This window comes from Lampetra planeri, chromosome 8, assembly GCF_965212315.1.
Source record: "Lampetra planeri chromosome 8, kcLamPlan1.2.h2, whole genome shotgun sequence".
NCBI classification, from domain to species: domain Eukaryota; kingdom Metazoa; phylum Chordata; class Hyperoartia; order Petromyzontiformes; family Petromyzontidae; genus Lampetra; species Lampetra planeri.
Window position 1 is genome coordinate 1,773,183 of NC_136114.1, and position 25,270 is coordinate 1,798,452.

The following is a 25,270-nucleotide window of genomic DNA, read 5'->3' on the forward strand; positions in this document are numbered from 1 at the left end:
AGCTTTCGTGACTGCAGGAATTACTCTTTGGTTCTTTCGGTAAAGTCACGTATAAAGATAAAATAATAAATTAAATAGCATACGACGTTTCGATTGCAACACAAGCAATCATCATCAGGTATAAATGAAATAGCAACAAAAATCTAACCAGAAAACTATAGACAGACATATAAGCAGACAGATATCACCAAGATACATAGAGAGAGAGCAACACATAGTCACAGAGAGAGAGAACATCTCTGTGACGAGGCCTTAAATAGAGAGAGGGGGCGGGGGCGGAGAGAGGGAGGGGGTTAGAGAAAAAATAAGCATGTCAATGGGTAGGAAGACGGGTGGTAAAGTACGCAAGCTTCAAAATTAGGAGAACGAGAGATATACACATTAAATTAAATAACCTAGCAAAATATCGAAATGTAATGCAACAAAGAGAGTTGGTCAACACACAATTAACGCATAGCCTGGTCGATTACGTATTTCAAAGATTGCTAAGTTAGAATGTAAGTGTTTTTTGTTTTTCTCTCTCTGTCTGTGTATTTAGTGTACTTTTTCTGTCTCCACTCGTTTTTTTGTGTTGTTATGTTCTGCTCTGTCTGTGTCTCCGTTCCTCGTGTTTTGTGTTTTGTCTCTTTTTGGAATTTTCATACTTAAATTCTAACTTAGCAATCTTTGAAATACGTAATCGACCAGGCTATGCGTTAATTGTGTGTTGACCGACTCTCTGTGTTGCATTACATTACATTTAGATATTTTGCTAGGTTATTTAATTTAATGTGTCTATCTCCCGTTCTCCTTATTTTCAAGCTTGCGTACTTTACCACCCGTCTTCCTACCCATTGACATGCTTATTTTTTCTCTAACCCCCTCCCTCTCTCCGCTCCCGCCCCCTCTCTCTATTTAAGGCCTCGTCACAGAGATGTTCTCTCTCTCTGTGCCTATGTGTTGCTCTCTCTCTGTATCTTGGTGATATCTGTCTGCTTATATGTCTGTCTATAGTTTTCTGGTTAGATTGTTGTTGCTATTTCATTTATACCTGATGATGATTGCTTGTGTTGCGTGACTTTACCGAAAGAACCAAAGAGTAAGCATATATCAATAACAGTCGCCTTAACGGGAAAGTAGAGGACAGTATATAATCGGTGTCGTTTTGGTAAAAGCTATATGAAGGACCATTGTCCGAAACGTCGCTGATTATATATTTATTTTAATGCCACTGTTATTGGAACATGTGTTGACTTGTAGACGTATAGAATCTGCCAATCTCCGTGTAGTTTATGACTTCGGCTTGACATCACGAGATTGGTGCCAGAAAGATTCGGCACTACTTGAGCACATTGGCACGAGACGGAGAAAAGTGGAAACAAAATATGACGAAATGTGCAGCCCATGATGATGATTGTCCACATGGTCGCGAGTAAAGGTTGAGGCACTGTGGCCGCAAATGACCGTTCATTCCTCCTCCCCGCCGTGGGGAGGAGGAGGAGGTTAGGAGGGCGAGGCGCTGGGTGGGTGGGGGTCTGGGGTGGGTGGCGTGGTTTTATCTCCCTCCCCGCTGGGGCCGGCGAGACCTTCTTCTCTGCGCTCTTCGCCACGGTCACTGTGGACGCGATGGCGGCACGGCGCGAGGATGACGGCGGCTGCGGGCGCGGCTTCACGGAGCTGCGAGGCTACAGCGTCACGCGCAACCCGCACCTCAACAAGGCGAGCAGCAGCACGGCAGCCCGCATCGCGCACACCACACGGCATGCACCCCGCACTATGAACACCGCTCCGCGTATCCACGCACTGTGCGCCACAAACCACGAACCATGAACCCCACTCCCCACACCACGCACTCCAAACCACGCACCCAGCACAACACACCACGCACCCTGCACCACAGACCAAGCACCCTGCACCACAGACCAAGCACCAAGCACCACACACCCAGAACCCTGCACCACGCACCACACACCCTGCACCACACACGCTGCACCACACACCCTGCACCGAACCCTGCACCGAACCCTGCACCATGCACCCTGCACCACGCATCCTGAACCACGAACCCCGCACCACACACTACACACCCTGCACTGCCAGCACCCCGCACTTTGAACTCCGCACCCCGTCGGGTGCTTACTGAGCACGCGATCGAGTCCCGGGCTCTGGACGCGCTCGCCCCTGCTGCGTTCAACAAGTGTCTGGGGGCGCGCGGAGAGGAAACTGAATCGGGTTGCCACCTGTGCGGGTTTTACCCACGCAGAGTGGCACTTTGGGGAATTGGCATTCTATCTGTGTGTGGGAGTTTGTGGATACTGTATATCCAGATCATGGTACTATACCGCCGGTATTGTGTTGAACTTATTACAGTATACAGTACTGCGCAGTAGTTTGATAGACCTAGGGCTGACTCGAGACACTCGCCCACTCATTCATCCACGTACTCATTCATTTCTCAAGTCACTCAGCAACTCACCCACGCGCCTCTGTTGCCACCTGTCCGGGTTTTACCCGGTACAGTCCGGGAATCGGCATTCGTGCTCGAGTGCCGGGGATTGATGCGTACCGACACCTGGCGCCGCTGTTGTCGTTTCCACTTCGTCGCAGTTTCCTGTGCAGTCGTTTTGCCAATAGTCCGAGGCTGATGCTCTGTGCGAATATTCGGCATCACTGAAATCCCGTGGCACCTCTCGTTGGTCATCGGCTCTCGATGCATTCAGCCGCTGTCTCGTCTGCTCGCTCGTCTGAACATCCGAGCGAGGGTCGTCCCATTGTCTGGAGAAATCCCCGCCGGGGTCTCGTGCCGTCAGCACGGCCCTTTTGAACGCGGGCGATGTAAAAGCCACGCGGTGTTAAAGCCCTTTAATGTGTGCGGCGAGCACCACGTGGTTATGTGGTTAGCGCGCTGCGCTACGGACCCGGCCACCGAGTTCGATCCCCGCTCTCGGCCAACACCAGTGACGAGTATTTGAACCGGTCCTGGGCACCCCCTAGGTTGACTCAGCCTCAATGAGTACCTGGTGTGTAGCAAACATCGGCACTGGGGAGACAAAGGCGGCCGGGCGTGGTGTTGGCCCACCCACCCGCTCGTGTGCTGTGACGGCCTTCATCATTGCTCGCTAACAGCACTTGCCCCAACAGTGTGTTACAGGCTATGCGGGGGATCTTTGTTTGTGTGTACCAATACTTGGGGAGCAGTTAACGCGCTACGAACCCAGCGATTCCCGCTCTCACGGCCAATACCGGCGACGATTATTTAAACGGGTGCTGGGCCTCCCCTAGGTCTACGCAGCCTCAAATGAGTAATGTGTAAAATCATCGCCACTAGGGAGACAAAGGCGGCCCGGCGTGGTGTTGTTGGCCACCCACCCCCTCTTGTGCCGTTCCGGTCTGCATAGGTGCTCGTGAACAGCACTTGCCCCAACAGTATGTTAAGGTTATATGGGGGGAATCTTTGTATTTGTCAATACTTGGCGCAGTGGTGCATCTGTCAGTCATCTCCGTCAACCCATACCACCTGCTGGGTCTGTCCCATTGTTGTGTCAATATTTGTCACTGTGTTTGTTGTGTACCTGTGTATGTGTGTAGCGGTTATCGCCTTGGGCTACGAACCTGGTCAACCCCAGTTCGATTCTCGCTCATGGCCACCAACACCAGTAACGATTATCTGAACCGGTCCTGGGCCTCCCCTAGGTCGACTCAGACTCAAATGAGTACCTGGTGCGGTGCCCGCTAACAGCACATGCCTCAAAATATATTCAGGCTATACAGGGGATATTTGTTTTTGTGTTAACTGAGCATCGCCTCAGCTGCTTCTGCTGCTGCAGCTACATGTGTGGCCAATTTCTGAAGTAGGGTGAGCGGTGGTGCAGTGGTTAGCGCACTGCGCTCCGAAACAGGTAACATTCCTGTCAACACCTTATCAGTGCCGACCTTATTACAGACCTTATTGGTCACCCCGTGCCCTTATAAATCTCAACGTTCATCTTACAAAGTCCCATCACATGGGAGAAACACAAACAAATAGACAATATAATAAATGTTTGCCAGTATTTAAACGGCAGTACGCCGTATGGACCTGAAAACTCAATTTCCTCTGTACGAGAATACGGGGTAAACCGTATGGGTTGACAGGTACGAGGTAACCTGAGTTCGATTCCCCGCTCATGGCCAACAGCAGTGACGAATATGCGAATTAACAATTAAGCATTAAATGAGTAAGGCGGCGGGGAGACAAAGGCGGCCGCGGGTGGTTCAGGCCACACGATCTCCTCGTGCGCGTAGCCAATCAATTAGCATGAACATAGTTTACATTGAGCACCAATACTGTATACTTGCACATTGCGCACTCACCATTCCGTTTATGTGCACGATTGTTATGTTAATTGATTTATGTGTACGAATCGTACACTGGATATTCGTGTCACGCCATCTGGAAGTCCGTTCACCCTGTGTTTGGTAGACGTGCTTTGCTCTGAGTTATTAACGAGAGAAGTCTCCAGACCTCATGTTGATCTGGGTGGTGGTGGTGTGCTGGTGATTATTTTAAGTTCAGTCTGTACAGTGACGGTGTCACCCAGACCTCCCCCTCACCCCACGATCGCCCCACTCTGCGCTCACCCCGTACCCCACATTCCTAGCCCACCCCCGCAGCGCGCTAACCTCCACCCATCATCCCACCCAGCCCCCCCTCTCATCCCACCAGCACCCACCCTCTCATCCCACCAAGCCAACTCCACGCCAACGTTGGCCCAACGCATGTTTGATCAGCTCATCCCAAAGAGCAGTGCAACCAGATCCTCCGGGTCAGGTTCACTCAGCCAAACCGACTTCATTTGTAACCTAAACTAGAACACCTGGACACTTAATGTTTCAAATAAATAAGCAGACGATCTCCCTCCAGCGACGCTATTGATTATGTTGTATTTAGTATAATATCGTTTTGTATTGAACTTAGACTCGTGTCTAACAGAGAGGGTCCTTGCCTATGGACATCTGATGAGATTCTGAATGTCGAAACCGTTACAGAGTTTTGCTTGTGCTGAACCAATTCTGATGAAAGTATGCACGTCTAGAAGGCCGTGTGGCTGATGGAATGTGTACAATGTTCTTGATTTTTTTTATGTGGAGATTAGTACGTGTGTGAGGTCCATGGAAGAGAAAGGTTGCTTGGGTGGTTAGTTGGCCTCTGATACGAGGCTATAATTCTGGCAGGCCGTCTCATCACTCTGTTTGAGCCGACGAATGAGTAAGGCGTCATCATTCTATGATTGAGGTTTTTTAATTTATGTGAAAAAATACCATCAGCGGGTTCCACTAAGATGGGCCAATTCTTTGTCTGCCGTGTGGTTTGCTGTTGAATAGCAGACTTATTGTAGGGGAGCAGCAGGTTGTCAGAGATAATTGTTTTTTTACCCTTTTATCTGGCAATAAAACTGACACCTTTTTTACAAGGAGTCATGTTTGCATTGACCACAATACCTGCAGTCGGAATGCGAACAAAAAGCATAACTCTGATAATGTATGCACTGTCCTTGAAATAGATTGGTCCACACCAGAGACAGCTTTCTTTAGAGCCTCGTCTCACATGCTGTTGGACCAGATGACGCCAAAAGGCGCACAACTCAAGGACAATGCACCATCAGAGTATGAGAGCTCGGGGTAAGCATTGACACCATTGGAACCTCATTTGCCAGTAGCAAAATATGTTGATTGTTTTTTTACCCTTTTATCTGGCAACAAAAGTGAATTTTCAAGGACAGTGCATACATTATCAGAGTTATGTTTTTTGTTTGCATTCCGACTGCAGGTATTGTGGTCAATGCAAATGTAATAACAGCCATAGAGGGTTCACGTGGGGATTGGCTTGCCGGTCCTGCTTGTAGCCAATAAGGGTTGAGATAGGGACCATGGCCCATGCGTCATCACGACAGGTCATCAGGAGTGATTGGCCTAGCCATTCGGGGCCCCAGCTAATGGGGAGCCGGATGAGGGGCGTGGTCCCGGGATTGACAGGGAACCATCGAGAATGGTCGAAGCTGTCCATGAACGATTGGCTGGGGGAACCACGTGACGAAGGTATTAAGAGCGAGTGAGAGAGAACGATCGAGGGCAGACTGAAACTGACAAGAGCAGGGTCACGCGCGGACGGGGGCTCGGGTTGCCACGTGCGCGGTGGGGACTTAGTGCGTAGTCTGTCCTCTCTCCGTTGTCTGCCAGCAACGGAGAGTGAGTGAGCAAAGTGTATTGTGGAGTGGAAATAAAAGGACTGATTCCGAAGCCGTCTCCTGAAGGATTATTACACAAACATGACTCCTTGTAAAAAAGGTGTCAGTTTTGTTGCCAGATAAAAGGGTAAAAAAACTATTATCATATTTTGCTACTGGCAAATGAAGTTCCAATGGTGAGGTTGTCAGAGGTTTAGGTCACGGGTTCTTTAGCCAGTCCAGGTCCTCCGAGTGATGGATGGCTTTTCTACTTCCCCCGAATGTGCAGAGGGTGCATGAACTGACGAGGCGGTCCATTGATTGTAACGCTTGCCACATACATCGAGTGGGCTGTTTTTAATCTTCCGCTTGTGGAGGAGATAAGCGCAGCGACCTTGGTCCTTTTACCAGTCCTCCTAATCCAGGAGGTAGCCCCTTGTTACTACTGCGAAGGGCAGCGTTGACCTAAGAAGGCAACACTCTTACCCAGGGGCGCATATTTGGAGGGGTAAACGCAGCGTGGCGCAATGCATAGGGGCCCAGTTGGCCACATGGCGACCCCGAATCAACAGATAAAGAAAAAACTGATAAAAAATTATAATAAGAAAATATTACAATTCACCATAAATGTTTGTTACTGAACACCGTAGATTTTTTGCTCACTGACATGCGCATGAAAGCAAGATGCACGGTAACTTAATTGTGAGTAGTATTGTTACCTTCAAATCTTTTTTTGTTAATACTGTTACTGGCGAAGACTGTCTTCCTCTAAACCCAATACACGGTGCAACTAAAATAACATATATGGTTATAGCCTAACATTATTGTATGCGTGGTGAAAAACATCCGTAGCTATTTTAATAAAAAAGTAAGTCAGGAGAAAGGTGGTGGGTCCACAGTCGTATCTTGCATAGCAGCTGTGCCCCTGACATTACCCAGATGCAAAGCTGCTTGAGGATTGAAGGAACCAATGACCAAACACACGCAACTATGACTGCGAGAGTGCATTCTGTACAAACCGGCGGCTTGCACCATCAAATTAATCATATATTGACTTATTCGATCGACTGGTGTGATATGTACTGTGTACTTGCATTCGATGTAAGTCACAAATTTAACATCTGTGTATACTTGTCATTAGGCGTTGTTATGTACGTGTGTGTACGTGGAGAGCTGTGGTGCAGTGGTTAGTGCACTATGCTACCAACCCGGCAACCCGAGTTCGAATCCTGCTCACGGCAAACACCAGTGGCGATTATCTGAACCAGTCCTGGGCCTCCCCTGGGTCGACTCAGTTTCAAATTAGTACCTGGTACGGTGTGTAAATATCGCCACTTGGGAAACAAAGGCAGTCGTGCGTGGTGGTGGCCTTCACTATACGGGGGATATTTGTCTTTGTTTGCATGTTTGTATACGCGTCAATACGTGTTTGATATCTATTGTCAATCAACACCCCGGCACTCTTACAAACGAGATGTCCCATCTCAAGGGATTTTCCAGGTGAAATATGTTGTTTGAATAAATAAACAGAAAATTTACATTCTTCCTGAGAGACACGTAAGGTGTATTGCTCTACGAGATTTCTGGAGGGATTCTTCATCACGTGGCGGGATGAATTGAGGATTAAAAAAAACAAGACTGAAAATGAACGATAATAACGACCACAGCATTCCCCTCATCGTCTCATCGTCGCCTTCCCACTGTGACGCCCTCTCGACGTTGCCTCAACAGGAAATGGCCTTTGGGCTGGAAGAGCGGCAGCACCTGGGGATTCACGGACTGCTGCCACCCTGCTTCCTGTCGCAAGATGTGCAGGTGCTGCACGTCATCAAGAACTTCGAGCGGCAAACCAACGACCTCGACCGGTGCGTCCGTGCGTGGAGTTCCATCGCCAGTGTATGAAGCGACGCCAATCAAATTTTATCGATCGATCGTTATTTTACGTGCCAATGTCACCCTCAATGCGGTTGGACGTTGGTGCACATTACAGCAGGGGCATGTAGCAACACTCGAGATGTAATAGTTGCTTCTGTTGACTGGCGGTATTTTTGAGATCGTTGCATGCTGAAGCATAATCCCCAATGTAGGTTTATGTGGAACAGTCTCCCACGTTTATGCTGAGCTTCAACTTGTGATCACATAGGATATCAGAAAACTATACAAAAACATTTTTTACCAGGTAAGGCCCACTGAGTTATACTGCTCTTTTTCAGCAGCGACCTGACCACAAATGATCGCCCAATGATCTTTCTTATCACGTGGAAATGTATTCATCCAAATACTCTAAATGCATGTTTCTGAATGTGGAACGAAAACCGGAGGACCTGGAGAAAATACACGCGACCATGAGAAAAACAAGCAAATTCCTAATATACAGTTGTCAACGTTGGGATCGAACCCACGACCAGACGAGGTAGTTAACATTTTGCCACCGCAGCACCCCAAATGTGAACCTAGCATGCATCAGACTCTTAATGTAGTGGGATCTGAGGGATGGCAAACAGCACAGTCAGATTTGAAGAGGATCTCTCTATGGTGAATGTTCTGCCACAGATGTCTCTGCTAGTTCCATCTGACTCTGTAAAACGTGGAGCCCTAAATTTTAACCAGAACCTTTCAATGAGAATTTCTTTAGATGCACTCTGTGCCTTCAATACCGTATGCTTACACGGCAGGGTGACGTAGAGTGGTAACACTCGTGCCTCACGGTAAGGAGGCCCCGAGTACATCTGTTGTGTAGTGAATGACGACTCGGAGGCAAGTTTCTAGGTAAGGGCTTGCGCCGGTTTATTGACACAAGGGAGTAATAAACTGCACCAGAGGTAGGTGTCCCTACACTGGGTCCTTCACGGGGACCTCGGGTTCTATCTGCTGCTAGCCCGGCTATCTCTTGGCTCTCTCACTCGAGTTGGGACGGGGGCTTAACCAACACCGCTCTTGCAGACTTCTCTCAGCCTTACCCCTGGCTATCTCTTCAAACGCTCTCCATCCCAGGCTCCCACAACGACCCTGCTTTTGTCACCCGAACCTCCTTAAGTACCACGAGGTGACATGACGTCATCGCGCCTCACCGCGCTCATGAAGTCATATTTCCATACTACTCTACACGTTTACCGATTTGGGTGCCTTTCTGTGCGGAGTTGGTTATGTTTTCTGCCCAGTTCTTCGTGGGTTTCCTCCGCGCTCTCTGGTTTCCTCCCTTGGAAAAATCCATATAACTACAATGTAACCGGTATTGACCAAAACATCCCAATGCTGAAAAAATTACCTGCAAATTACTGAAGTTGGGATCACACACAGCAGCAACATTGTCCCCTTCTGCCGAAAACCTGACAGGACCCTCCTGAAAAAAAGACTCTTGAGACTGGATGAAGCTTGCCTGGAATTAGCAAGCGGAATAATATCAAGCTTGCATAAAACATACTAGGTACGTGTGTGTCTGTGCATAGATATATCCTGCTGATGGGGGTGCAGGACCGTAACGAACGCCTCTTCTACAAGGTGCTCATGTCCAACGTGGAGCGCTTCATGCCGATCGTCTACACCCCGACCGTGGGCTTGGCCTGCCAGCAGTACGGCCTGGCATTCCGCAGACCTCGGTAATGCTGACCCACAACAAAGATCCCCCCACCGTGTATAGCCTTTACCAGACTGTTAGGGCAAGTGCGATGGGAGAGGGTTTGCCAGTGCTCTGAGTTCGCTACTGTTAATGCTGAGAGCGGTTTGTTGTCACAAGTTTTTTTAATGAAAATATATTCACCTGGGAATCCCTTAAGGTGGGACATGTCGTTTGCAAGAGTGCCCATGGTGTCGATTAACACACACATAGCAAGCACGCAATCACGCAATCACGCACACATGCACACACAGAGACAACACAGACAAATATCCCCCTATAGCCTTGACAAACTGTTGGGGCAAGTGCTGTTAGCGAGTATTACGTATGAAGGCCGGTACAGCACACGAGGGGGTGGGTCGCTAAGCACCCCGCCTGGCCGCCTTTGTCTCCCTAGTGGTGATGTTTACATACCGCACCAGGTACTCATTTGAGGCTGAGTCAACGAAGAGGAGGCCCGGGAAAGGTTCAGATAATCGTCAGTGGTGTTGACCGTGAGTGGGAATCGAACTCGGGTCGCTGGGTTCGTTGCACAGCATGTTAACTTCTGGCTTACCGTTCCTCACACTTATACACTCACACATACACCCACACACTCCCACAAAGACAAAGATCCTCCTTACAGGCTTGAACAGACTTTTGGAGAAAATATTTTAGCGAGCACCTATGAAGGCCGGTATAGCCTTCACATCCTGTTGGGGCAAATGCTATTAACGAGTAGCACCTATGAATGCCAGAACGGCACACGAGGTGGTGGGTGACCAGCAACCAAGCCCGGTCGCCTTTGTCTCCATAGTGGCGATGTTTACGCACAGGACCAGGAACTCATTTGAGGCTGAGTCGACCTAGGGGAGGCCCAGGACCGGTTCAGATAATTATCAATGGTGTTGGCACCGATACACATGCACATGCATACCAAATGTGTATGATACGTATGCTTAACATTATATTTATAATTTGTGCTGTTTCTATTTATCCAGTGGATATCACACACAATAAAAAAAAGCACAGAAATAATGAATGATATTGGTACACAACCATCTCTTCATATAGAATGCATTCGAGCCGTCGCAGTTGAAGGTGTACTGTGATATTTTATTCGAGATTTTATTAAGATGAGACTGGTGGCGTGTTCCATGTTGACACAGCTCCGTCTTATTTTATATTTGTAGAGCACCTTCACTAAGAATCAATTAGAATTTTTACTTATACTTGAGGAATCCGATGGACTATAAAGCTCTTTTTCACAGATATACATTCGGCGCGGGTAAGAACGTTACAACAAACAGTACAAAAACATGCTAGTAGTGCAAAGTACAAGAAAGGTAAACAAATCACCCAAACACATACCGATACAACTAAACCATCCCCATCCTATCAGCCAAAGCCCACTGAGGTATATTTATTGTTCAAAATTGACCTGGCCACAAATGATTGCTCAACAAAGTGGACATGTATTACAGTAGCATAATAATCTAAACACATGTTTAGACTATTTAGATAATTTTGCTGCTTTAGAGCGCTTAACGTAGCTAAAAACAAAGTGACAGAATAGAATGATTTCGATGGCAGGGGCATGCGAGGTTTGAGGATTAAGTGACCATGGTAGAGGGTACTCTGGTCACGAAAGGGTAGGGGAGGGATGAGGAGGAGTGGAGGGGGGCGAGGAGAGGAGAGGGAAGAGCAAAGGAATGGGGCTGGTTAAGAGAGGAGTGGGCGGAGGTTACTGTGTGGGCGAAAGGGCACCTGTCCGGGGTTTTTATTTTACTGTGCTGTTTGCCCGCCTGTCTTACAGGGGGCTGTTCATCACCATCCACGACAAGGGACACATCGCAACGGTCCTCAAATCATGGCCGGAGAGTGACATCAGGGTGCGTGCTCTCAATCGAAGCCTCCTACTCACGGCCCACCTGTTACGTGTTCTACCTTAAAGACGAATAATAGCGTCATTAAATCTAATCCAGATATGATCAGTAAAGCTGAATGTAAAAAAAGGCCCTTCTCTCAGGAGCGGAAGCCGGATGGGGCGAGGTCTTCGAGTGACACCAACTCAACATTGAAGGACTCTCAAGGCCTAAATATGACTTTTTCTGGCCAGTAACCCGAGGGAAAACAACGTGGACGTCATCGCCCTACAGGAGACGCACGCTGAGGAGAGCACGCGGATGGCGAGTTACAGAATAGCCCCTCGTTGCTGCAGCAGCATACTGCCCTAAACACGGCCTCCTTGCCACCTTGACCAGGGATGATGTCATGTGGAAATGGTTTAAATTTAAAACATTGGGGAACCCAACTTCCAGACGATTCTACCAATAAAGTGCGAGTCACATGCATTTATAGTATTTGGCTGCTATAAATTTCCACGTGATAAGAAACATCATTGCTTGGTATTGGAAATTATTTCATGAAATTTCGGGGGCAAAATGTTAATTCGGAAATGTGATACATTTGTAGGAATGTCCGCACCAAGATACACATTATTTTATGTTTGTTCACACGGTGTACCGTTTCCGAAATACACAGTGTAACGGATGGACACTTGCACATTGCACAGATAGCTAGTAGCTCGATTCAAGGACAATTCTCCGTCCAGCTTTTACGGAAGTCAATTCCTCCAAGACAGCCGTTAATGACGAAGCTAAATTTGGCGAATTGGCACTTTTGATGTCAAGATTTGCAGCTCTGCCGCCATGTCAGGAACACATATAAAATTGCAAAACGTTGCTGATTGTGAGGAGTCAGTACAAAGTGACCTAAACAATTACCTCAACACTATGTGTTTGATGCCTTTTAGGCTGTTCATTCTGCTCACTGTACTCGCCAAGCCTTACTGTTGTTTCAGTTTCAATATTAATTTATTTCTTTGAAAGTTGTTATCTGCTTTTTGCAAATGACATCACTCGTGCAAGTTGCCTGTAATGGTGCCCAGTTTTCACACGGAAGCCCGAGGAAACCGCATGCTAACAGGAAGGCAGCCAGCGCTGGCGCCACAAACAATTTACCCAAGCTCTGCAATCCTCTATTGAGACCTTTGACCAAACTCCATTCATAGGTGTTTATATTACATTCTCGCACTGATGAACATTACGGACGACACACTGCGTGCCCCCCCCCCATCCCTGCTTCTCTCTCTCTTTGTGGCTCCCTGCTGGCAGGCGGTGGTCATGACAGATGGGGAACGAATCCTGGGACTGGGCGACCTCGGCAGTTACGGGATGGGGATCCCGGTGGGGAAGCTGGCATTGTACACGGTGTGCGGAGGGGTGCAGCCGCAGCAGTGCCTACCCGTGATGCTGGACGTGGGCACGGACAACCAGGTGCGTATGCAGAGACAAAGATTCCCCCCCCCCCCCCACCGTATAGCCTGAACAGACTATACACAAATGCAAATATGCACATGGAGAGCCTGTAACAGACTGTTAGGGAAAGTGCTGTTAGCGAGCACCTATGAAGGCCGGTACAGCACATGAGGTCGGTGGGTGGCCAACACCACGCCCGGCCGCTTTTGTCTCCTTAAGCGGCAATGTTTACACACCGCACCAGGTACTTATTTTAGGCTGAGTCACCCTAGCGGAGGCCCAGGCCCAGTTCAGATAATCGTCACTGGTGTTGGCTGTGAGCGGGAACAGAACTCGGGTTCGCCGGGCTCGTAGTGCAGTGCGCGAACCGCTACACGACCACTCCACGAGGCTACACACACGCACGTGGACAACGCATGCAGAGCCAGACTATACGAGCACAGGCCCAAAGGCCCAACACGTCAAGCGGACAGCAACAATCGGCACTCTCAAAGTTGTAAGAGATAAGAGTTCACACCTTCCTTGAATTGGGCAAGGCTTTGAGGGGAGAGACAATGGGAGGGCATTCCGCAGTGGAGTATGGGGAGGGAAGAAGCAATAGTAAGAGAAGTGTTGTGACCCCGCAGTGTGTGATGGTGGTTGAACACAGTGTGGGTGAGACGAAATGGTCAGTGTCTGGTAGACCGAGTCTGCAAAGTGGGTGGAGGAATCAATGAGTGAAGTCCATGGGAACAGTAACCATGGCTATAGTGATAGAAGAGTATTAAGGAAGTGACTGACTGCCAGCGGGAGTGCAGAAGGCAGTGCGCCATAGCCACACAGCTTCCTGGGAGTGCTTAGTTTGAGCAGTTTTGATTCGTTAAACGTCTGGCAGTTCATCAACGTTAGTTCAAGTCTGACTGTGGATGAGACACTGAATGTCAAAACCGATCGAGATAGTTCTTGTGTGGAACCAATGCTGCTGAAATTGTGCACTCCCAGAAGGCCGTGTGGCGAATGGGATGTGGATAAAATACTCTTAATTTTTACGTGGAAAAACAGATTTGGAAAGGAGGCATATTGTCTGCATAGTTATTTTGCTACAATAGCTAATGTGCAACTGAACTTCTATTATAGAGCCTCTTTATACGTTTAGGGGTAAATATCACTGCAGGGTCACTTGTTCACTCAGGTAAATGAGACATTGTCTCAATGGGTCCGAAATTTAATTAATCAATTGATCCATAATTGCTATTCTGCATTTGATAAAAAAAAAATCGTCGAATTTGTCTTCATCGACTGATTCTTGTGTTTTTTTCCCATGCGCCTTACTCTTGCAGTCACTGCTGGAAGACCCATTTTACATCGGACTGAAGCAAAAGCGAGTGCGCGGAGCGGCCTACGATGAGTTCATCGACGAGTTCATGCAGGCCATCGTGAACAAGCGAGTAGCACCACGCTTTGCCATTGCGCGTCGCACACACCCAGGAGACGCCGGGATAGGATTTTACATTTCTGTGTTTTTGCTCAAATTTAGATTTTAATCGTTTCATTAGCGTCGTGAGATGAGATGACATGACATTTTTACGTTTAGAACTCTCACAGCACTTCACCTCCTGCCAGAGGGGCAGCCTTGGAGTTTGATGTCATATCACTCCTGGAGTGCCTTCAATAATTTATTCAACACCTTGATGCATACACTCGCTAGAGCACTTCTTTGGTTCCCTGCAATTTGTTTTCAACTTGGCAGCAACAATTTGTTACCCAAGCTTTGGTTTTACAGAAAACTAAGTGGTGATTTCGTTTGTGCTTATGTTTGTCCTTAAAGCCTGCAAACCTTCATCACCTGCGCCTGCTTTATAACGTCTTCTCATGGAGCTCATTCACATCCACGTGTGCCAAGCCTGGAAAAGATCATGTGTAATGTGTAAATGGATGCCAATTGTTGTTATTATTGTTGATTTGGGCAGATATGGCAAGAACTGCCTGATCCAGTTTGAGGACTTTGCCAACACCAACGCCTTCCGTCTTCTCAGAAAGTACCGAGACCATTACTGCACCTTCAATGATGACATTCAGGGTGGGTGCTTCTTGAGGTTGCTTTGCGAGTTTTGTCTGAGTAGTATGGAGTACACAGGCATCGTTAGCGTCGTTGTGGAGAATATAAGGAAGACAACAAATTTGCCCATGACGCTTGCCTCCTTCGTGTATCAGTCCCCTCTGCTTACTCAGATACGATTCCTGTACCAATCCTCATCACTTTACTCATTCCCCTATATCACTACTACCACTACCATGGTTACTGCTCAACTGAGCGTCACGCGTTGATTCCTCCACCCATGTTGTGGACTCGGTCTACCAGACACTGATTGTTCTGTCTCATTCATACGGTGCTCACTCACCACGCTGCAGGTCACATCAACACACCCCCCCACTCACCACACTGCAGGTCACAACAACACCCCTCCACTCACCATACTGCAGGTCACAACAACACACCCCCCACTCACCACACTGCAGGTCACATCAACACACCCACTCACTCACCACACTGCAGGTCACATCAACACACTCACCCACTCACCACACTGCAGGTCACAACAACACACCCACCCACTCACCACACTGCAGGTCACATCAACACACCCCCACTCACCACACTGCAGGTCACAACAACACACCCACCCACTCACAATACTGCAGGTCACAACAACACACCCACCCACTCACCATACTGCAGGTCACAACAACACACCCACTCACTCACCACACTGCAGGTCACATCAACACACTCACCCACTCACCACACTGCAGGTCACAACAACACACCCACCCACTCACCACAGTGCAGGTGACATCAACACACCCACCCACTCACCACACTGCAGGTCACAACAACACACCCACTCACTCACCACACTGCAGGTGACATCAACACACTCACTCACTCACTGCTCACTCACCACACCGCAGGTCACCTGACTTCTCTTTCTGCGTCTTCCCTCACACCCGCTCCACTTTGGAATTCTCTCCCATCGTTTCTTTTCCAGAGATATTTGAATAACCTCGGCCAATTCAACAAACGTGTATAACTCTTGTATCTTACAACTCTATGGTGCTGTTTGTTGCTGGCCGCTAGACGTTTTGGGCCATTGGGACTGTCATTAATTTAGCTTGCATCACCTAACCACCACGTGTTGTTGGGTCGCTTAATGTTCAAGGTACGGCAGCGGTGGCGTTAGCGGGCATTCTGGCGGCTTTGCGAATCACAAAGAACCGTCTCTCGGACCACAAGTTCCTGTTCCAGGGAGCGGGCGAGGTGAGAGCAGCAATGGGGCTTGTTGGAGCTGTATGTACGTTCGATATTTGACCATGTTGAATACCTCGTGATTTGGTGACTTCGTGTTGTCGAGAATCGAGGATACATTAAATACGTTAATTAATTTAGGATATGGTGAATACGTTTATGAAATATATTGTTAACAATCAAACATAAATAAAATAAAACCTTTACAACAAATGCTGTACAGTATCATATTCCCGTCTTGGAAACGTCTCATAGGTGCCACTAACTGACGATCAACGGCTGTTATCAAACTCATTAAAGTCTAATCTTGTAAAAAAATAATAATATTTCAGTAGGAGCCCGGTACAGAACACAAACCACGACGTAGGGAGTAGTGGGGTGGGGGTACAGAAACTGCCCGATGTTTGAACACTGTGCTCCTGAATTTAGAGAAGGGGGGAGATCGGGCTCGCTGCTGCAGCGTTCACGTAGAAAGAATGTATACGGGAAGTGGAAGGTGAGGAAATAGGAACTTAAGAAACAAAGTGGAGGGAGCGGGTCGGTCGGGGGCATTTCGGAATGAATAATTTACACGTGATTGGTGAACGTATCAACCTGCCATCGTCCCTGAGAGCGGTGATTGCCTCCCGTCCAAACCCCGGGGGAAGTAAGGTAATCCTTGTGCCGAGCTAATGTCCATTTTTAAAAACCCTCCTTACCAAGGAACCCGAGGACAGAAAAACTTTAGCAATCCTATAAATTGCGTAAGTTAAGGCTTGTGATAACTATAATTCCGCAGGGAAGTTTCGACGATAAAGCGTCATTAAATTCGGAGATAACATAAGGGTGATTAGGACTGCTCGTACCTCTCTTGTCAAAATGTGCAAGGTCAACGGGTTATTAATAAAATAACATACTGTTACAAATTAACAACGATAACATCTATGATATCGAAAACATTAATTACAAAAATATGATTTTTTTTAAACATAATAATTTTGCCTTAGACCAGATGGAAGCCTTATTCTTGGGTCTTTCGGTAAAATCACGTAGATAGGTTCAAATAAAATAACATCATATTTTTGTTATTTTCTTTGAACCTATCTACGTGACTTTGCCGAAAGACCTAAGAATATTAATTCCTGCAGTCCTGAAAGCTTTAAGTCAAAATCATGGAAGCCATGTTGTATGGGGCGGGGGGGGAGGGGTCTTCCTGGCAGCTGATTGGCTGATGCAGTGGGAGTGATGATGTAATCCCGAGCGACGGCAGGCACACCCACAGCCTTGCTATCTCACTAACACACCTCACGTATCCTTGAGTTGTAATCAGGTTTTTTCTTAATGGCAATTTGGTTCTTACTAGTCATTCACTGAATGCCAGAGTTTCCGAGTTTTTCTTTCTGCACTCGGGCCCCTGTACCTTTGTTACCGCTGCACTGATCGCTGTGTGTGTGCATGCAGTGTACGTGTCATGTTGTACAGTGCAATTTGACGTCGCTTTCAGGCGGCGATGGGCATTGCGGGGCTGCTCGTGATGGGCATGGAGGTGGAGGGGACACCGAGGCAGAAGGCACTTTCGCGCATCTGGATGCTTGATTCCAAGGGACTTATCATTAAGGTGAGGGACGGAGTTCTGAATTGCTATTTTTTAAGGCAACTTGCACCTGGGTGGAACCATTCCAGATATATATTTCGGCTTAGAATAGTATCTTAGCCAGGCTCGATATAGGCTTGCCACCTTTTTCCACAGACCAAAGATATATTTCTCAGTCTATGTCTATTAAAAAACACTCTTGTGCCATCTACTGCAATTAAGATCAACATATTACCACCAGATCTCTGTACAAATCTATTCCTGCCGCGCGAACACAGATGCCAATTCCCGAACTGTACCGCCGGTTCAAACCTGGAGAGGAGGTGGCATCCTTAGTTAAAAGTCACGCACATATGTGATTTTACTCCTTGTATGGTGATGAAACATATATTTTTTTTCTTCATGCCTGAGCTTGACGTTGATTGCCAGTGTCACGTAAGGATAGCATTGAAAACGTGGATTCGAATGGTTGTGTTTCACCTCTGTACGGTAAGTGTTGCTTGTGTCTGCCATCTATGTGAATGTTCTGTATCCTTATTTCCGTATCTCCTTTCAGGTGTATGTATGTATGTTCAACTTCTTTCCCACCGTACGCAGACAACCACGCTAATCGGAGGTGTGAGATTAGAATAACATTTTTGCCCAGAGAAATGCTGTGTTAGTGCGTGTGTGAGTTTTCGTTTCTGTGTTGGGTGTGCATGACAGAGCCGGGATAATCTGACCTCAGAGAAGAAAGAGTTTGCTCAAGACCACCCCGCAGTGACCACGCTCTCTGAGGCCGTGCACACGCTTCGACCAACCGCGCTCATCGGTGCGTCGAGGAACAACATTCAAGTGGCACAAAACTGACGAGTCCTACATTTTACGCTCAAAAGTGTGAATATTCAGACATGTCCATGTCGGTAGTGTAGTGAGTTTGATTCCCGCTCATGGTCAACACCAGTGACGATTATCTGAACCTGTTCTGGGCCTCTCCTAGGTCGACTCAGCCTCAAATGAGCACCCAGTGCGGTGTGTAAATATTGCCTCTAGGGAGACAAAGGCGCTCGGCCATGTTGCTGGCCACCCACCCCCTTGTGTGCTGTGCTGGCCTTCATAGGTGCTCACTAACAGCATTTGCCCCAACAGTCTGTTAAGGCTATACCGGGGATCTTTGTCTTGTCTGCGTAAATATGAGGGGGATGCAGGTGTGCTCACCTACTGTAGCTCTAGGAGGGGTTTAGCATCGATCAAGCAGTTCCATATTTCCGCGGAGTCATTCACCCACGTTCGTAGCCATGTGTTTACATGTGTGTCAGATCAGGGGCTGATTTGTTGGCCCTGTCCATTTATGGGAATTGCGCCATATTAGCTTCTTGTGCTCAGGTATATGTGCACCATTCTATTTTTGCTCAGAGAAATGGTGCTTAAAGTAATCCACAATTTAAGACAAATGGATTTTTTCTCAACGTTTCTCATGAAAATCACTGAATCAGAATGATAATGTTTATTTATGAGCTTTCATTTGTGGCCAGGTCGCTTCTGAAAATTATCTAAAAGCTCAGTGGGCTTTACCTGGTAAAATAAGAATAGGATCGTTTTAGTTTATTTATTTTTAGTGATATGCTTACCTTTCCTTTACTTTGCACTTCCATCGTTTTTGTATTGTTTATTGTTGTAACTGTCTCACCCGCCCCGATCGGACATCTGCAAAAAAGAGCTTCACAGCTCATCAGATTTCTCCAAGATAAATACAGATTCCAATTCACGAATCGAGCTTCTTGTTCATACGTACAGTAGAACCCCTATTAACGACAACCCCTGTTAATGACTAATCGCCTAATGACGGGCCTCCATAGAGCCCAATGTGTAATGTATAGTAGTGTAGTGTATAGTGTAGTTCATAGTGTATTGTGTAATGAATAGTATTGTAGAGTATAGTAGTGTATAGTAGTATAGTGTATAGTAGCGTAGAGTAGAACCCCTACAAACGACCACCCTTGTTAACGACTAATCGCTTAACGACGGGCCTCCATAGAGCCCAATGTGTAGTGTATAGTAGTGTAGTGTATAGTGTAGTTCATAGTGTATTGTGTAATGAATAGTATTGTAGAGTATAGTAGTGTATAGTAGTATAGTGTATAGTAGCGTAGAGTAGAACCCCTACAAACGACCACCCTTGTTAACGACTAATCGCTTAACGACGGGCCTCCATAGAGCCCAATGTGTAGTGTACAGTGGTGTAGTGTATAATTTAGTGTATAGTGTAGTTTATAGTGGAGTGTAGAGTAGTATAGTGTATTGTGTAATGTATAGTATTGTATAGTAACGATAGGCCTCCATAGAGCCTAATGTGTTCACTTACCGACCATTCCCCTGTTAACGACGGGCTGTTGTCAGTACAGTCAATATTAATAAATACATCGATTAACCATGTTTCTTTTAATATTATGTGTTTATAATGTTGTTAATATCTTTATGTATTAATATCCATTGTTACAATGTTATAAAGTAGTTTTGTGGGTGAAAAAGGGTAACTGTTGATGCTATTGGACCGAATCAAGTCTTAAACGTGTATTTTTCATACTCGATTAACCAAATCACCGAATGACAGGTTTAATGGAACCAATTACCATCGTTAAGAGGGGGTTCTACTGTTATTTGTGTTCGCCGAGAAGTCCCCAGGGCCTCATGGTTTGCATCGTGGTTCTGCACAGGTGTCGCAGCCATCGCAGGAGTGTTCACGGAAGCCATCTTGCGCGATATGGCCTCTTTCAATGAGCGGCCGATCGTGTACGCGCTCAGCAACCCAACCAGCAAGGCGGAGTGCACGGCTGAGCAGTGCTACAAAGCCACCCAGGTAAAGTAGAGTTCCTACCACAGCCAGTGTGTTATGGTTGATACCACATCCCAGTGTATTATGGTTGATACTGCAGCCCAGTGTATTATGGTTGATACTGCAGCCCAGTGTATTATGGTTGACACTACAGCCCACTGTATTATGGTTGCTACCACAGCCCACTGTATTATGGTTTAACACGTAGGCTTTCGCGACCAATATTATTCATAATCAACGTTTTTGGGTTAGATCGCGTTATGTATAAATGTGTCGTAACCCTCCACCTCTAACGTAGCATATAATTACAATAACACACATTATAACTGATTACTAATCTACAACTCACATCGTAACAATTGCCTGATTACTAATCTAGTATATAATTACAATAAACCCCCCCCCCTCCGCCTCAAATCGTTGCACCTGATGAGTTAAATGATTATTTCACCCTGCTGCTGCTCTCTTTAAGACCGGGAGCAAGAGCAGAGCCTCACCATTCTGGCGAATTGCCCGATGATTCTGAATGCAATTATCAGCGAAACGTCGTACTCAAAAATTGTAAATGTTGTGGATTCACACTTCAACACACCGGTGGGCTAAAGTAGTGAACTATTTGTCTTTTGTCAACGTGACACTTTTTTGCTGATTGGCCGTGTCGGGTGGTGGAGGGTTATGACACATTTATAAATAACGCTATATAACCCAAAAACGTTGATTATGAATGATTATGTATTATGGTTGCTACCACAGCCCAGTGTGTTATGGTTGCTACCACAGCCCATGGCAGTCTGTTAAAGACGAAGCGGGGGGATCTTTGCCCTTGTATACATACGCAGGGTCAAGCGATTTTCGCAAGTGGAAGTCCATTTGGCGAGGTGAAGCTGGCAGATGGACGCGTGTTCCACCCTGGCCAGGGTAACAATGCGTACATCTTTCCCGGTGCCGCACTGGGCACTATTGCCTGCGGTCTGCGCCACATCCCCGACCAGATATTTCTGTGCAGTGCACAGGTGAGTAACGTCACATGGGTGCACATCACCCCATGCATCTCACTGGTTTGGACTGATGTCATCTTCTCCTTCTGCATCGTGGGGGTTTTCTCTGGTTGCTCAAGTTTCCTCCCACGTGCATACACACTCATTATTCGGCTATACATATCTTAATATAGAGAGGACTTTAGAGCTTGTTTAATCATTTGCTCCAGCTCACTGCCTGGCTGCCTTAATGCTTGTCTGTGGTTGCTCAGCATTTTTAGAATCAGTGCACATGAATGAAGCGATACAAAAATAAAATATTAACCATTACTTTGATGGTCTGTGGTTTGGTTGGCGTAGTATATTTATTTTGATGTGTACTTGTCATCCAGGTGATTTATATATGATTACCTATGTTGAATACCAATGCTTGAATGTGTCTGGTAATTTGTCATGGCAGGCACTGGCAGGGCAGGTGACCGACAAACATTTGGCTGAAGGGAGACTTTTCCCACCTCTTAACACCATTCGCGATGTCTCCTTCAACATAGCTCTCAAGGTGAGCATTCATACAGTCTGCTATAAAAGTCGCACTCATTACACACAGAGTGCTTGCTTAAATTAACCACAATACCTTGCTGATCTCGTTAAGGAGCATAACCATCACACAAACTCCGGTCATCCTCACACTGGCTTTTTGCTAACCATCAAACAAAGATGGTCAATGTGTCACACGCTTTCAGATGCGCTTCTGCAGCCGTCTAGAACGCTCTTCCATTCGATATTAGGAAGCCACTGGAGCTATGCACTTTTACATCTAGATTGAGAACTAATTTCTTTAGAACTACTTTTTGTGTTTAGTTTGTTGTCCTTCCCCCGCACAATAGTTTAGCACGGTTGGCTACATACAGTTCGAAAGATGTTAAACATACATTAATACATACAAATATCACAGTTTACCTGGTGGCCGTTGACTGTGATTGTCTTTAAAGAGATGCAATACAATGTTTAACCTGAGTACACACCTTAGGTGTGGCAATATGCAAACTTAAAAAGTGCTCAAACATATATGGAGCAATGTTCGCCTACTGTGATGGTCTTTATTCAGTTATGGAAATTCCATATTCCCATTGCAAAAGCCAATCCATGTGTAGTGACATGGAATGGGTCACTATGGTGCGTGGCGCTGGTTGCTGGCAGAGAAGGGGATCTGTGGGTTGTAGCAGCCCTGTCTGCCAGCAGGTCATGTGATTGGCCAGAGACAGGGTTGTGGGGCAAAGGTGATAGAGGAGGCACGTGAGGTAAAGCCCGGGAACCTTCTAGTAGGTTCTAGAAGGGGGCGGGGCCGAAGGTGGAGCGAGGCAATGCTGGGTGGATAAAAGGAGGACCCAGAGCAAGGTTCGGGGCTGTTGTTTGGAGTGGAACCCGTCGTGCTGCTGGAGTCTTTGTCACCATCTTCACGTCATCGGCATTGTTAGTCACACCATAGTGTAGTTACTCCTTGTACCTGTGAAGGCAATAATAAATAGTGCCTCCTACTATTAGTGTCTCTGAGTGACTCACTGCACATGCATAGGACAACCATCGATTGCATTCCAAAAAATCGGCATTCGTTGTGTTGACCTCACAGGGATTATGGGCCAATCTTAGTTTTGGAGCTTTCGTGACTGCAGGAATTATTCTTTGGTTCTTTCGGTAAAGTCATGTATAAAGATAAAATAATAAATTAAATAATAGCATACAACGTTTCGATTGCAACACAAGCAATCATCATCAGGTATAATGAAATAGCAACATAAAATCTAACCAGAAAACTATAGACAGACATATAAGCAGACAGATATCACCAAGATACATAGAGAGAGCAACACAGGTACAGAGAGGGATGATCGTCTCTGTGGGGTGGCCTATTTAAGGCCACCCCACAGAGACGATCCCCCCTCTCTATGTATCTTGGTGATATCTGTCTGCTTATATGTCTGTCTATAGTTTTCTGGTTAGATTTTATGTTGCTATTTCATTATACCTGATGATGATTGCTTGTGTTGCAATCGAAACGTCGTATGCTATTATTTAATTTATTATGTTATCTTTATACGTGACTTTACCGAAAGAACCAAAGAATAATTATGGGCCAAGTTAACCATTTGAATGTGTGACCATCCAGATGTGAATCTAGTACTCTGCAATTCAGCTGGGTACATTGTTTTTAATATGAAAAAAGGCTCTGAGAACTGTACTGCTAAGTTATCAATTCACGATAAAAAATAATTGGTTGGCATATCTACCTCACTTTGTCTTTCCTCCACGATTCCGTCTTGTTTCACTGAATGTTGCAATGGCTCCGTTATGCCTTCTCTGTGATTCCCCCTTTAATCCCATGTTTTACGTAACACCCTGTCACTCCTGACTCGTCATTGTCCCCACATTCCTCCCTTGTCACACCCAAACCCCACGCGTTTGCAGGTCGTGGAGGAGGCATACCGCATCGGCCTCGCCTCGGTACTTCCCGAGCCGGTGGATAAGCGCGCCCTCATTCAGTCGCATTTCTTTAGCCCCGAGTACATATCTTTCTTGCCAGATATATACACATGGCCCACACACACTGCCAACACACAATGAGTGCGCCACCAGAACTTTAACTGCCCACGAAGCATGTAATGATGCGTGGATCCATCAATTAAAACGCATTCTTTCTCTCGAAATACATACAGCACATTCAGTTGTCAGAATCTGCCCAAAAATGTGATTTGCATATATGTTGCATCATGTGCAGCCAGGGGTTATTCAATTCAATCTTAAAACATGAATGGATTTTTCTATTGAATTGTGACCCAGAATATTTGACAGTTCATTAAATCATAAAAGTGGGGGGAGGGGGGCATCTTTAGATGTCTTATGCCCCCCCCACTGCCACCCCGAGGCCCAGCCTTATGCCTTGCTCAGTTAGCAGAGCTCTGATTTTGGTTCTAAAACATCAATAGAACTTTCAAACACGAGAGTAAATGATGATGGCGATGCAATGGTGGTGACGACAGCCACTGATTAACAGACACCCACCGTTTGAATTGATGTCACCGACTGTCGTGATATTCTAGCATTTTGCAATGCTATATTGTGAATGTGTTCAATTTAGGAACTGTAAACAAAATGTTGAATTGTAAAAATGGATCAGCTTGATTACTCAAATGCAATGTCTATTTGCACTAAATTATTGTGCAGCTAAGTAAATTATGCCGTTGTTAAGCAATTGCCTTTGAACCTGTGTGGTGATGTAATGTGAAATGCAATGGAAAATAAAGAGAAAAATAACCCACGGTATTGAGTATGATCAGTTATAAAACGAGTGTTGGCAATTTATACAGTGTTCACATTTGTTTTTACGGAAATCTAAATTGTATTTAATTTCAAATATTATTACCTTGGAAAGGAAAGATGGGAAAATAACCAACAAGAATTTTTTTATATTTGGGAGGGTTCATTTTCAACATTTTCCAGCAATTGTGCAAAGAGAAATGA

General features: G+C 46.3%; 1 protein-coding gene across 1 annotated transcript; it reads left to right on the forward strand.

Moving 5' to 3' along the window:
* The first annotated feature begins 1,546 nt into the window (after positions 1-1,546).
* On the forward strand, positions 1,547-25,068 carry LOC144720199 (NADP-dependent malic enzyme-like). Its single transcript, XM_078596704.1, has 14 exons — positions 1,547-1,698; positions 7,917-8,050; positions 9,635-9,784; positions 11,597-11,672; positions 12,957-13,118; positions 14,420-14,523; positions 15,050-15,159; positions 16,301-16,398; positions 17,870-17,983; positions 18,665-18,770; positions 20,656-20,798; positions 21,614-21,787; positions 22,212-22,310; positions 24,218-25,068. Exons 1-14 carry the CDS (start codon positions 1,606-1,608, stop codon positions 24,371-24,373), a joined length of 1,719 nt encoding a protein of 572 aa, XP_078452830.1. The 5' UTR covers positions 1,547-1,605; the 3' UTR covers positions 24,374-25,068.
* The last annotated feature ends 202 nt before the right edge of the window (positions 25,069-25,270 follow it).

What these genes read in the sequence shown, in the direction of transcription:
- LOC144720199 (XM_078596704.1), top strand. Translation starts at nt 1,606, where the DNA reads ATGGCGGCACGGCGCGAGGATGACGGCGGCTGCGGGCGCGGCTTCACG. An exon ending in CTTCAATGATGACATTCAGG is followed by an intron (nt 15,160 to 16,300) that starts GTGGGTGCTTCT and finishes TTAATGTTCAAG; the next exon opens with GTACGGCAGCGGTGGCGTTA. An exon ending in CCTTCAACATAGCTCTCAAG is followed by an intron (nt 22,311 to 24,217) that starts GTGAGCATTCAT and finishes ACGCGTTTGCAG; the next exon opens with GTCGTGGAGGAGGCATACCG.